At 37.3% G+C, this 15,541-nt stretch overlaps 1 protein-coding gene across 3 annotated transcripts in view; it reads right to left on the reverse strand.

The window, feature by feature from the left end:
* The window catches only part of LOC149815956 (Insulinase (Peptidase family M16) family protein), a 105,817-nt gene that overhangs the window by 73,745 nt on the left and 16,531 nt on the right, over positions 1-15,541 (reverse strand). For all 3 annotated transcript variants that reach the window (XM_089990202.1, XM_089990201.1, XM_089990200.1), the window contains exons 8-12: positions 8,400-8,522; positions 8,173-8,285; positions 7,858-8,020; positions 7,241-7,333; positions 6,960-7,045 (exon numbers count right to left, since the gene is read on the reverse strand). In XM_089990202.1, the coding sequence (XP_089846328.1) occupies positions 6,960-7,045; positions 7,241-7,333; positions 7,858-8,020; positions 8,173-8,285; positions 8,400-8,522 (578 nt within the window). The remainder of the gene's footprint in view (positions 1-6,959; positions 7,046-7,240; positions 7,334-7,857; positions 8,021-8,172; positions 8,286-8,399; positions 8,523-15,541) is intronic.

The raw sequence follows: 15,541 nt of genomic DNA on the forward strand, positions 1-15,541 counted from the left end.
TGATTGATGGATTCGTCGGTTGGTGCCAGTGGGAGTCAGGGCAGAGGCGCACAAAGGATGTGTGCCCGTTCTATTAGTGGGAGGGGCTTCTTCATAGAGGGGAGGACATGAAATGTCCTGGGCGGGTTACTGGGCTAACCGTCCACCCCTACCAACCTTTACGAATGAGTCGGGCATTCCACTACCGGTCGACTACCAGATGCCGTTGGCAGCAACTTGGGCCTCAGTGTATGCCAGGAGGAATGGGCATGTGCCTTCGCATGTTCGGGTCAACCAACATGCTACACCAGAAGCATCAGGAGAGGATGGTCCCGCAGAAGCCCAATTTGAGTGTCTTTTGTGGCGTAAACAAAAAGGAACTCACACAAAATATTTTTGTTGTTTCATTTGATATGAACTTCCAATATGTTTTAGCTGGTTGGAAAGGTTCTGCACATGATGCAATGGTTTTGCGTGATGTACTTAGGAGGACCAATAGACTTAAAATCCCACATGGTAACAATGGCAAATTTCATTGATATAATTTTTTTATTTTACATTGTTAATTGTTGTATGCTAATATACCCATCTATGATATGGGAAAATATTATGTTAGTGATGGTGGGTATGCTAATGTTCCAAGATTTCGGACTCCAATTCGTGGGGTTACTTACCATCTAAAGGATTTTAGGAATAAGAGACTTAAAACAAAGTATCAATTTTTTAATTATCATCATTCATTGCTACGCAAAGTTGTTGAATGTACTTTTGGAGTGTTAAAAAAGTGTTTTCCTAAGACACAAGGACTCGGCAAAAGGGCCCTCGCACCAGCGTCGACGCGACGCTATGTGGGTGCAGGTGTCATATCGAGTGCGGCAAACACGTCAAAGAGAGATAGAGATGGTTGTGTGTCGGGCCTGGGTCGAGTCCAACCGAAACCCCAACTCTCTCTCTCTCTCTCTCTCTCTCTCTCTCTCTCTCTCTCTCTATATATATATATATATATATATATATATATATATATATATATTCCCCTGTCTCCACCCTAACCAGCGGGAGAACAAGAAGAACTAGGGGAGGAGAAGACTAAGAAGCAACGAGATAGACAGATAGAGAGAGTGGGTACCACCTCGTTCTTCTTCTTCTCATATAGAGAGAGAGAGGCAGCAGCAGCAGCAGCTCTTTCTCCTCGTTCTTCTTCTTCGCATCAGGGAGATGTCGCAGACAAGGACGCATTGGATGCGCTTTATGAGGTGGGTGGAGAACCCCACGATCTTGTTGTGGAGGTGTTTGGAGGGGATGATGGCCACCTCCTCTAGGATCTTCTTGTTGGTGTAGAAGTTGAGGGTCATCCTCGAGTAGACCACTCGATCACCTGCTTCGATGAGTTCTTCACAGTCTTCATCCTCACTCACCCCATCCCTCTTGTTACAGAGAAAATCGGAGATGAACCCTAGATCTCAAGGAAAGATAGGAGGGAGGTTTAGGGTTTCTCTGTTCTTACTCTTCGCATAGTGGAAATAGCCAAAGATTAGGGATTTAATGCCCCATTAACATGGCTAGACATTGGTTGGATTTTTAATATCTCATAAATTTTCAAGCTCGAAAATACAATTTTTAATTAAATAATTATATTTAATGTCAAAAATTGAAAATAATAAATATGGGCTGACATCAATGTGGGTCTGGACTTGGTCCAGGGCCCATTAAAGATATCTATACATGATATGTAGCACTTGCGAATTTAATTCATTTTTAACTTTTAAATTCGAGCGAAATTCAAGTTAAAATCAGATTGAATTCAAGCAAAATTCAAGAGTTTAAATGGAACCAAGACCATAGTTAGATCTGTTATGAACCGCAGAACTCGTAGGAGATCTGATTGGGCGATTTTGGATATGGGTTGGTCCAAAAACTGCATTTTTCTAATTAGACCGACCTCTATTTTAGGTCGTTTTCAATTTGGAGCAGAGTCAACCGGCTTATATACATTTGGGTTGACATCAATATGGATCTGGACCTAGTCCAGGATCCATATTGACTAGTGTCATGTATGGGCTGAAATCTAAATGGATATGGGTTATGATCATGGGTCCAACCCAGACCCATAATTCATCTATACATTTTTTTAAACAAAATGAATTTAAAACTTTAAGAAACATATATATAAGTAATATATATATATATTAAAAGAGGTTATGATAGGGAGAGTTCTACCTTGGGTAGAACCCTACCCCAACCATATTAATCTAGGAGGGGGCATCACCCCCTAATGAGGGAGTCTCTCTCATTATAAAAAAGAGAGGTTAAACCTCTCTCAAAAACATCAAGCTTAAAAATTAGAATGAGAAAAGAGAGAGAAGAGCACCTTCAACGTCTCTTCCTTCCTCTACGATAAACAAGGTACGGGATTTTCTCTTTATTCCGATGAGTGGAGGGATTTGTGTGGACCAAATCAAGTATGGGTTTGAGAGAGAAACCTAATTTGTATACGTTTATCCAGATTTATCAATTTTATCAAATCTGAAACTATGTTGATAGAGTTGATCTTTCTTTTCAGCATATATATATATATATATATATGTGTGTGTGTGTGTAAAGTGTCGCAGTTAATACATGCAAGAAACTTTCTGATGTATGATTCTTTTTAGCCAATGATTTGGTTATGCATGTTATGTTTTACTTCATGTTTTAGTCAAGGCATGCATAAACTCAATTACATTAATTACTGTGTTGCAAATCTGATTTCAGTGTTTTTGTCCTCAATGCCTTTAGACATATGACTATAGTAATTGTGGCAATGCATGCATGATCATTTGTTTTATGTATGAGGTTTGCTTTCTTAAATATGAGTAAGCTCTTTTGTTGAGTGGATTATAAATCAGATCTGAAGGGGGTTTTTTTTTTTTTGAAAAACTAAAATTTTACTGATGTTATCCCTAAAATTTCATTTCTTTTGGAATCATGAAATTTGGTTGGTCATGGATATTTTATTGAATCCGAACCTAATGAGTGTCGAAGCTGGTCAGTCTCAAAAAGTTTGGATTATAGACCAATATGATAGATCTGATTATACGTTATAAAGGTTGTATTCGTTCACTAGCCATGAATATGTTTTGGTATCATGTCTTGTGAACTGTGAACATCAAATTGTTCTAGTCTATGGATGATCGTTCTTACTGTGAGATGTGCAATGTTGTTTAATTTACGAAATAATTATATTGTTTAAATGATAGGGCAAAGACCTGAATTTGTTATTGCATGTTCATTTGCATAATTGTTTTTTTATAAAAAACTCTTAATTAATTAAGACGGTAAAAGAGACTAAACTGTATAATAGTTTTTTTTTCCTGGTGTCTTTGTGAAAGGTTAAAAACCTTGGATAGCAGTCATGGGAGACCGTGAAGATACTAAACACGATGTATGACGTTGTCCTCAAAAACACGATATGTGGTTCATGTTCCCAACCACGGTTATAGAGAACTTTCAACCACTTTGTTTGCAGGTGATGGTGTTTACTCAGCAGTAATTATTGGTATACCAAGAAAGTAACATTAATGGATGATAATTTTCTTGATGTTCTGGCATTAAATGATGATTCCTAATGTTCTGATTGATGGTGATGATTCCTTATATCAGTTGGAGAACAAGTGTAAAACTCAGTAATTAAAATACAAATTGTGTGTTAAGCTACGACTAGGAACTGCTTTGAATCTCGAAAACTTTGCTCGTTTTGATTATCCGCGGGTTTGTAAGAAAGTGGAAATTAAATTTGTGTGCATTAAATAGGAACATACATGCAAAAGCAATTCTGAAAAATTAACTTAAAAAGTTATTCATGCATGTATTGATTCCTGCATTCCTAAATGTTTAGCATTAATTTCATGCATCTCTAAATGTTTGATTTAGCATGAAGTTGTTAAATGCTTATTTGAACTGCTTAAATGGTAAGTTTGTTCTAATAATATGTTATTTGTGATTCCTTTTAAACTTGTGTTTGATGTAATTTATATTAAATTCCTTACTATTGGATTTTGAAAGGATCTCGTACGAGAACTTCGGCTCTTACCCGTTTTCTAAAAATGTTCTTCAGGTAATGAGGCTCTGTGACGATGAGACTGGCTGGCTGGAAGACTCGAGGTTTATGGTCTGGTGGCTCGGGTTCTGGCGTACACGGGATTTGCTAGAGTTCATTTTAGAATTTATTTGGAAACTTATTAACATATTTGATTAAATAAATGAAATTTCGGTCCATGGTTTAAGTTGATTCTATGTCTGAAATGGTTGATGGTTTGTGAATATTAAATCTGTAATGTGCCCCTGGTCCTTGGGAGGTTTTCCGCAATTGTCTTAAAAAACAAATTCTGCATTTTTCGACAGTCAGTTTGGCGTTGTTACAGGATTGAGGTTGTCAACGGATCATGTATGTCCCGACCCGACCCATATTGAATCCTATAGGGTCAGGGTTTGGTTGCAAAGAATGAGGTCTGATGAGTTGAGTGTGGTTTATGAAGTTTTATACTAAACCTGGGTTTAACCTGAGTTTCGATTAAGATCCACGAATTTTCTATGTAAAAAACTTTAAAAAATATTATTTTATCAAGTATGGGCCGACCGGGACTGGTTTATGTTATTCTTATTGGATCCGGGTATGGTTTTTCCTATGAAAAATCATCCAATGAAGCAAGGTTGATATGTGTATGGTAATGCAGGATCCAATAATAGGAGACTAAAAAATCAGTCTTTTTAACAGGGTAGGGTTTTCAGGTTGATCGGGTTTGGACCAATATCGGATCCGAATTTGTTTATGGGTTAATGTTTGGTGCTTTTGACAAAAACCTGGTTTACATGTCACAATCATGTGATTCAAAACCCGTTTTCTATTAAATAAATCTTTCTAATCACATCCATAAAGGAAAAAATATCGATTGCGCACTTTTAGTGTTATAACTGAATCATTCTTAGATCTGACCCAGACCAGATTTGAATTAGGCGTGGATCTGACCCAGGTCTAAATCGGGGCTGGGTCTGATGATCTGATCTGATAAAAAAGAAAAGACCACTCACACCTATGTGATATAGGTCTGAGTCAAACTTGGGTAAAAAGATTATATATATATATACCCTCCCGCACCTCATACCCAAGTTTTTTTAAAGTGTCGTATCGCCGCACCAGCAGCTAAAGCCATACCCGCACCTATGTGGTATAGGTGTTTTCCTATCTTGTGCATAGCACCACAATACTAGATCAAGACACAAGTAGATATAGTGAAGGCATGTTGCATACTGCACAATTTTGTTAGAAGTGTGGGAGGTGATCTACTTGAACTTGAGCTGCAAGAGAGTGAGGTAGACGCAATGGCCATTGAAGAAGAGGCAATAGAAGAAGCCAACGCAATGATCCAACTGAATATGTTTGTGAGCTTAAGAGGGCAATATATGGGTTAAAGCAAGCCACTCGTTTGTGGTTCGAGAGTTTCTCTTTGGAAACAAAGAAACATGGCTTCTGCACATCCTCCCTTGATCTTTCATTGTTCATCCACAAAGGTAAAGGATACATGATTGTTTTGCTTATATATGTTGATGATATAATTATTACAAGAAATTCAAATGAACATATTCTGAAAATAAAGGAAGTCTTGAATAAACGTTTCAAGATGAATGATCTTGGTCACTTGAAATATTTCTTGGGAGTAGAGGTTAATAAAAGGAAGGATGGATTACTCTTAACTCAGTATAAGTATATTATGGATCTCCTACGTAAAAGAGGTATGTGTGACCGCAAACCTTTATTAACTCATGTTCTGATACACCAACTTAGTGTCAATGATGGGGAATTGTATGGTGATCTGAGTATAAAAGCATTGCAGGAATGTTACAATATATTACCTTCACAAGGTCAGATGTCGTGCATGTGGTAAATCAAGTGACTCTATTCATTCACCAGCCCAAAACTACTAACATGGAAGTTGTGAAGTGAATTTTACGGTATTTAAAGGGCACCTTGGGTGATAGGCTGTTTTATAAGAAGAGATGTCATAGGGAAGATGAGATCTCCTCATAGTTATGGCATATTTGGATGCTGACGGGGCAGGAAAACCAGATGAAAGAAGGTCCATTTCCGGTTATTGTATATTTGTTGGAAGAAATCTTGTTTCGTGGTCAAGTCGTAAACAAAAGGCCATAGCTCAATCAAGTACTGAAGCTGAATACCGAGCCATGGTGGCAATTGCTTCAGAGTTGACATGGATAAGAAATTTGTTTCATGAGCTTCATGAAAATGTTCCTAAATCGGTTTTATTTTGTGGCAATCAAAGTGCCATTAAGATCTCATTAAATCATGTTCATCATGAAAAAACTAAGCATATAGAGATCGATCAACATTTCATAAGAAGTAAAATTGAAGATGGGGAGCTTGAAGCTAGATTTGTCGGATCTGAGATTTAGATAGCAGATATTTTTACAAAGGGTCTGACACAGTGAGGGTTTTGGTATCTAAAATCCAAGTTGTCCATGGTGATTACCATGTACAACTTGAGGGAAGCCATTGAGAGATAACATTGGTTGGGTCTGGGTATTGGGTACAGATCCATACCCAAATCCAGCATGTCTGTCCTTATTTGTTTCTTTAGTTCTTTACTTTCTTGCCCTTTGTAACTGATATGCTGTAACAAGTATGGGCAATATTGTCCAGTTGCCTTTGTATTGTATTATTCCTTTTAATATCAGATTTTCCACGATCTCTTTGAGAAGGATCGTTACACAGAGAAACAGCACCCTAAAGGGACCGTCTCCCCCTTCTTCTTCTTGCAACATCTTTGGGACATCAATAGATACCAAATCTTTCATAAATAAGTAAACAATGTCTATGTAACTGTAAACATATGAATGTTATACAAAAAATTTAATCTAAATTTTGAACAAGAAACCCATGACAACCCTAAATCAGACTGAGAATAAAGTTATCAAAAGCTTGATACCTCATCAAATATCCATTGTTTGATCCCAGAATTTTGCACAAGATCAATGTATCTAAACAATAATCCAACTATTTCTTCCATGTGCTCTGCAGTAAAATGCAGCAAAATGGTAAAGAGTCAAAAAGGCCACAACGGTCAAGAATAGAAAAGAAACTGCAATCCTGACAAGAGGATAAATTTTTTATTTTGTGGTTTAAGAACTGATTTCACATTGACTGGTCTCTATAGAGAAATAAAAGTCAGAGAAACAAATGCAATATCCATTTACAAGCAATACATACCATGACCAGCGTCAGTAAGATCAATAACTACCATAAAGAAGGCATATTCACAAGTCCAATCCCCTTTACCAGCAGAAAGACTAGTAGCCCACCCTACAATATCATATGTATCATGTTTATCAGGAAAATATTTATATTTATAAACTAAAATCAATTACATATTGATGCATAAACTTGTAAGTTAAGGAAAAGAAGAAAGACCAACTTGAAAATTGAAATAACTGGAAAAAATGTTCCACTAAAACAATGCAGTTCCCATATGTTACAAGAAGGGTTCCCAATTCACCTAAGACCAATTTTAGGACTCATGTCCAGCTGATAGCAATGATAAAGTCTAAAAATAAGGTAATAATAATCTTGAAAACTACAAAAAAAAAGAATATCAACAATAAAGCAACTATTATTTCATGGTTTGCCATGATGCAAGTGGAAAAGCTCATATGATAGGATGTTAAGGAGAAAGAGTAGAATTATTTAATCTTAGTAAATAATATGAACAAAAAAAATAAGCAAATTTTGGACAGATCCGAAATGGGTCATGGAAAAGTAAGACTTAAAACAAAAGAAACTGTACATCGCAAACATGTTTTCCAATTCATAAGCTTATGCAGACCCACCAAGTTTTTTCAAAAGGAAAAAGAGAGACCCTCCTCCTTCGTGCCCAATAAGGTGACTGAGGTATGCACAAGGGCCCTCTTTGTAGTATTGTATATCGGGAGTTATGGGCCATATGAAATTTAATATGTGGCCTTGCTTTACAGGGACAGCCTTGACAAGGACCTGCAATGACAAGATATAGCAAAGATGTTTCAGAGAATTAGCATGTATTCTAAGAAGTGCCAATGAAGGTTTACCAGAAAGAAGACCACATTATCCTAATTGCCAGACAAGCCGGGCGCAATAAGAGTATGCAAATGCAAATGAACATATACCTGAAGGTGCTCGGACGCACAAGGTTGTCCAGGGAAAGAAACACACTTCAATTTGTTATTAGGGACACCTTGAAATTTTTCTTCAGCCATAAGTTGAATCTCATCAAGGCTTTCTACAAATAATTGGTACAGACTTTCTCAGAAAAAAAATTGAGACTTTATCTTCCAAGTTCAATGTAACGAAAAAACATCATCAGACCAACAGGAACCCAGTAATCACAAATTACTTTTTCCATAAATGACAAGATGCATAATATTTGCAGAATAGTTCTCCATGTAAAACTTGATTAGTTGTTCCCTTGTATCTATCCCATTTGCTCTTGGCCTCACCTCCAAAGTGTCCCAGTTCCCTGAAATTGCAACATTTATTTACAAAATACAAACAAAGAGGGTCATCATCCTAAAGATAAAACATACATAGCCTTTGAAATAATTAAGCTTCTTGGCAATAACAAATACCCATTGGAACAACATTTGAAGGATAAAGGAATCAAAAGCCCAAAATAAAGCAAACTCTAGAGAAATCCTAATGGAAAGCTAGGGATACATCAACTGTTACATGTTGAATATATGATAGTGTATTTACAAAAAACTTGAATCTGTTAAATTGTTAAAAATGAATTTAATAGAAATAGTGACATCTGAAACTGACAAGGATCAACTTAATTTCCTAACCAAGATGAGTCAAGATGGAACAGCAGCGACATATGAGTCAATGTCAATACATTTTGAAGCAAAAATTCAGCAATGTAGACCAGCAACAAAATCTAAACTTCAAAAGCACTCTTTTTTCAAAACTACAATCCCTTTAGAATCAGTCTATTGGTCTGCAAATAAGGTTACAAGAAGCATGCTACAACATATCCCAAACAAGTCAAATTGAGCATCAATCTATCTGAATCCAGGCACCGATGGTGTGGAGCCTTGTCAAGAGATGTTCAAGTTTCACCATTTCTTGAGTCAACATATAACTCCAGATTGTTTAGAAACACACACATTGCAAATGTTCATGCTTTTCTCTGTCAGAGATACTGAAAAGTCTCTCAAAACTGCAGCCAGAGCAGGGAAAAGGTTTGCTCATGGTAATACCATTTTCTGGACATCTGAAGCCCATCAAGCAATAAACAAGGAAAAAAGAAAAGGTGCTGCCTTTCCAGCTCATTTAGAGTGACACAATTGTCACAATGGATATAGCTTAATCACTTGCTGACAATGGACATTTCTTCGTAAAATTAATGTAATATCATGTATTCTCACACTTAGTGGAATTTGAGTTTTTTGAAAATTTGGCTAAGTATAGAAGAAAAATTGCTACTGGAGTGCTGTGCGATCGTAGAATGCCATTGCGGTTGAAGGGAAAGTTTTATAGGACGACTATTAGACCCGCTTTACTATATGGTACGGAATGTTGGGCTGCCAAGAGACATCATATTCAAAAAATGAGTGTAGCTGAGATGCGGATGCTTAGATGGATGTGTGGAAATACAATAAAAGATAAGATTCGGAACGAAGAGATACGTAAGAAGGTAGGTGTTGCACCCATTGAAAATAAGATGCGAGAGAATCGTTTACGGTGGTTTGGACATATTCGGCGAAGGCCTAATGATGCTCCAGTTAGAAGGTTGGAGAAATGGGAAAATATATTAGTTAAAAGAGGTCGGGGTAGGCCTAGGAAGACTTGGATGGAGATGATAGGAAAGGATATGAATGCTTTGAACCTCACCGAGGACATGGCGTTGGATAGAAATGATTGGAGGAAAAGGATTCATGTGGAAGACCCAAAATGAATTTCTTTTTTGGTTCATATCGCTGACCCCAATTGTTTTGGGATGAAGGCGTAGTTGTTGTTGTATAGAAGAAAAATTGGGTAAACCTCGATAATAGGCCTATGGTCTTTGAGTCTGGAATCAACCCAGATCTCATCGACAAGGTCTAAAAGAGCCAATTAAAAGGTGTGAAAAAGTTGTATTTTCGACCTTTAAATTCAAGTGAATTTCGAGCGAAATTCGGGTTAAGCACGGGCGAATTTCGGAAGCGAAATTCAAAGTATGTGTCGTTGGATGCGTCTCGAAATCCCGAGTCCAACGATATTTTACTTTTCCCAATTTGAGCTACGGTTGGCCCGAAAATCATTTTTTTTTTCAAAAAGGGACTGCCTCGACGGGCTGGGTCAGGATTTGGATCGGACTAGCTTCAATGCTTTTGATCCAAATTAACACGGATCTGGGTTCTGTCCAAAACCCATATTAATTAAGATTTTGTCCAGCCCAGGATCCGATTGGGGTTTGGATGTGGATTTGGATCTTAAATTTGGGTCCAGATCCAAACCCATACCCAACGATAATATAACTTTAAATTCGTTTTTTATATTCAAATTAAAGTTAAAAAGGCCCCCGGAGGGATAAGATACCCTCTGGAAGCTTCTGGATGATTATTTGATAATAAATAATTAATTTATTATTTAATGGGTATTAATTTTGAATTTCAGAACTTACTTTATGGTTAATCCTGAGAAGAATCTACCCTAACCAAGAAATCAGGAGAGAAAAAGGTAAGTATAAGGGGGTAAAAAAGAGAAAATAGTGAAAAAGGAAAGTAATAAAAGGAAGTTTAAAAAAGTTAACAAAAAAGAGGTTGAGGAAAAATAGGGAAAGTGGGATTTGGAGCAGCCCACCACATGGGAAAACCCTAGAGGGGTGTCACCTCTAGGGGCTTCCTCAATAAAAAAAAATCATGAACTATAGAAAGGGAAGGAAAGAAGAAAAAGAGAAAAGAGAGAGAGAGACGTGTAAAGAAGAGGAAGAAGTCATCTTTCCCTCTGGATATTCGAAGCACATTGGGTTCTTTTCAAATATCGAAAAAATGTACGGGCCCTTCTATCTTCTCAAACGGGAAAAAGAAGATGTAAATCGGATTCTACGAAGTATGATCTGATTCATTCTCCTTTGATAGTGTTAGGCAGGTACATATCTTGTTATTGATTCCTCTTTTATGAGAGTAGAAGCTGAAAAAAAATGAATATATGAATTTATATGCAGATCCGTCCACTTTTATAAGTAGACAGGTTTGCACAGATCGGCCACATGTAGTGTGGGCCGATCTGGACCGGTCCGACACACACAGATGTGGTACAGTTTTGGAACAGACCGGCCATGACTGCCATACGCAGATCTGGCCCAGATCTGTTGTAGGGTGAGATTATAAAAAAAAAACAGTGCATAATGAATCTGTGAATTATAGAGATGATATCCAATGCATAGTGAATGCTAACTTGGTGAATTATAAAGTTCTTATTCAATGCATAATGAATCTGTAATTTCTAAAGTTGATATTCAATGCATAGTGAATGTTAAATTGGTGATCTATAGGATTGTCATCCAATGCAAAATGAATGTTAAATTTAGGATTTATAATGTTGATGTCCAATGCACAAAGGATGTTAAATTTGATGCAAAGAGAATGTTAAACCTATTGTTGAAAAAATATATATATATACTGGAACGTATTATAATGTCCATAGTTCAACTCTTTACATATTTCCATTTTTTTACAAGATCAGATCATAGGCTGACAAAGCATATATATCATGTAGGTTTATGTGTTGAAAACAAATTTTCTTTTATGTTATGTTTTTACTTGGCCCAGCCTAACCCTGGGTTTCGGCTAGGGCATATGCAGGTGGCTGGGTAAGTCTTAGCAGGGCACAAACCCAGTCGAACTGGCCTGCAAGCAAAAAAAGTAAAAAGTAAAAATAAAAGTTTTTTTTTTAATTGTAGAGCATTTTTGCAGGCCCAGCTGAACCAGGTTCAGCTGGGTAATTCGGCTGGGCAGTTACAGGGCCTGTCAGGGCCAACCGAACCAGGTTCAGCTGGGCTGGACAATGTTGGCTGGACCCAGCCGAACCAATGTCGGCTGGGGACTGTTTGGCAGCCTGTTAAGCCCAGCCAAACTGGGTTTGGCTGGCAGGTGGGCTGGAACCCTGTCAAAAAAAAAAAAACAGAAAACAAAATGGTTTGTTTTGTTGGACTCGCTATGCATCCCAACCGAACTGGGTTCGGCTGGCCAGGCTCTGCCAGGCCCAGCCGATCTGGCTCGGCTGGGCAGGCATTCAATTATATATATATATATATATATATATATATATATATATATATATATATATATATAGAGAGAGAGAGAGAGAGAGAGAGCTGCTACAAAGGAAAAATATATAATAAATTTAAATCTCAGTCGGCAGGCCCAGTTGAGCCGCTGGTTCAGCTGAGCAGAGGGCTCAGTTTTAGCCTAGCCGACTGGGTCGACTGGGTGCAGTTTAGTTAGGCACATACTCAGCCGACTGGGTTCGGCTGGGCCTGTTGATTTCAAAAAAAAAAATGTTAACAAGTACTGAATCACCTGGGATTTGTTTTGTTGATTTAAAAAAAACAGAAATCTTTCACAGGTGCTGAACCTAACGGTTTTGTGGATTCATGGTTACTACATGTTAGAATTATGTACCATGAATGTTTAGGTTTGAGTATGGAAAAGGTTCAAATTTGTGCACATTAAAGGCATTGATTTGAGCTTAAAGAGAATTCAGCTTGATGCTCTAAATTTCCAGAATTTTTGCCTATTATGAATGATTAGGCTTTACTCATGCTAAGATGTTGTTCTGCATGCTTATGGTTGATTAAGTATACATGCCCATTGTTTCTAATGTGATGTTACTTGTACATGCATTCTATGGGCATGTCCAACTCCTGAAATATTGATTAATTTGCATATGCATATTCGCATAGTAGTTCGCATGTGGGCATAAATTAACTCATGAAAGAAAATAAGTATTTGGCATGATCATGAGAACACATGCATGGAAAAAAATTTGTTGTTTATGCATATCCTTATTGAGTTGAGAATGTGCATTTAAAAGGCATGTGAAAATAATGCATAAGTGACATTTTCATTATGATTTTTGCCTTAGATACATCGGTGGTCATAATAAATCACTACAGGCCGTGTGTGCCTTGAGCAGGTGTTGCTCCATGTTAAGTTTATGCATCGCAAAAATCAACTTCATGTTTTTAAACTAATTGCTTTGTTTCATGTGATAATGGGTCGTGGTCCCGTGATGAGTTTCGTATGTTGAATTGCGAAACGAATGTTTGGTCTTTTTGCATGTTGAATTGCAAAACAAAGAATTGAAATAAATCATTAATGTAAATGAAAAGATAAACGAGAAAAAAGTGTAATTAATGTTCTCCTGAATGTGTTTTCTTTAGTGTGAGAATCTTAGACTACGGTTTTAGGGAACCGTGAGGATACTAAAACTCTATGTGCGATTGTACCCCTAAACTCAACTAGGTGGTTCACCTTCCCGCCACGGTTTTAAAGAGATTCCACCACTTTGCTTGAGGGTGGTGTATAGACACAACTGTTGTTATTGGTATACCAAGAAAGTGGCATTAGTGGATGCTGACTTCCCTAATATCCCAAGATTAGATGCTAAATTCTAATGTTTCGATGAATGGTGTTGAATCTTGAAGTCGGTCGAGGGCCAAGTAGGAAACTCAGTATTAAAATATCAATTTATGTGTTAAGCTACAACTGGAGATCCAACTTGAACTCGAGAATTGTTTACCCGTTTTGAATATATGTGGGTTATGGTAATAAAAAGAAGAAACAAAAATGTGTGCATTAAATAAAGACATGCATACAGAAAGAAAACTCTAATAATAACTTAGTTAGTTATTCATGCATTTTACTGTTGTGCATTAGATTATGGAACTTTATTGCTTTCTGAAATGTGATATTCCCGGTTACATAATTCTTGTTCTTAGAATGCATAAACGATCAATCCAAGCATGAGATAATGGTTACATTTCTCTAATATACTGCATGAATCTCATTTATGTTCTTTTTTTCTTATTTGAGTTGATAGAGGGATTCGTATGAAGGATCTCGCATTCTGATACACTACTTCTTGTGTTTTTTACATTTTCTGAGACTCAGTAATGGGACTTGCTATTCCAGGGAGCTATGAGGGCTACATGACTGCTAGACAGTGTTCAGTTTAGACCAGAGTTACCAGTCGAGCAAGTGGGAGCGGGAAGCGATACGGGAAGCGAGGCACTTTCAAAATTTTAGGAAGCGGGAAGCGTGGGACTACTTATACCATATAATAAACCCAAATATTAAAACAGAAAATTTTTTTAACTTCAAAATACCATTGCGTGAGGACTCAGATCCCTACCAGTCATACAACTATACCATTGGATTCTGTGCAGCTTCCATATGAAATAAGAAAGATAACCAAATAAACTCAGTTAAAACACAAAATGTGAAATGCTTCTCAGCCAATATAATGTTCTTTTCTTTCATGAGACTCACATAAGAATATAAATCATGATCGTATTGATAACACAAAAGATAAAGACCACCATGTTATTGCAACAGGAAAATGAAACAAATAGTCTCTAACAATCCCCTATTCCCTAAATGTACCTTCTAGAGAGAATGAAGGGATCAAACCTGCAACACAAACCTCTACTCACGAGTTGAACCTCACACAGGTCAGACACCAGCCTTATATCACTTGAAAACTCTTCATCAACGCGAAATACGGGCCCACCATTTGGGAGAAACAATTTGGATGGGTCGAAACAGGTCTAAAATCTAAACTCATTGACTGGCCTTATTTCCCCACCTTAACGCCCTCTGAGTAGCCACACAAATCTCAGATATCCAGAAAGTGCACCAAAATAAAATTAAGTTAGACAATGATATCCCAAACCCTAGGTAAAGAATCGGATCTCCAAGGGACCAAAACTTTCAGAAAATAAAACGGATAAGCTTTCCGTTTTCAGAAGATCAAGGTTACGGTTACAAGGCAATGGTAAGCTATAAACAACCTAATAAATAATGATAAACATAGATAGAATAAATTGTTTCCAATAGCATGCACATGAATAAGCAATTCTGCAGAACCGACAAAGAGAGTAAAACATATTCCCATTTTGTCATGCTATTAATAACCTAAATGTCATATTGTATGACTGCAGAAGGATTGCTTGTTCCCTGAAAACGAAAGGGAGGAAAGAAATGGAAAGAGAGAGGTCGTGGGAGATACAGAGAGAAGAAATGGAGGGAAGAGATGGAAAGAGAGAGGTCGTGGGAGATACAGAGAGAAGAGATGGAGAGAGGAGAGTACATACCTGAATGGATTCATCGTCGTGGAGGTCGCCGGATGTCGGTGAAGGTCGCCGGATTTTGGGTTCCGTCGATCGGTTGCCAGAGAGAGGAGAGAAGAAGGGAGGAGACTCAGATTGAGTTGCGTAAAAAAAACCTAAAGCCCTTTTGGGTTTTGTTTTCATGGGTTTTTCAAAATCTCTTT

Source organism: Nuphar pumila, chromosome 15 (genome assembly GCF_984573655.1).
Source record: "Nuphar pumila chromosome 15, dmNupPumi1.hap1.1, whole genome shotgun sequence".
NCBI classification, from domain to species: domain Eukaryota; kingdom Viridiplantae; phylum Streptophyta; class Magnoliopsida; order Nymphaeales; family Nymphaeaceae; genus Nuphar; species Nuphar pumila.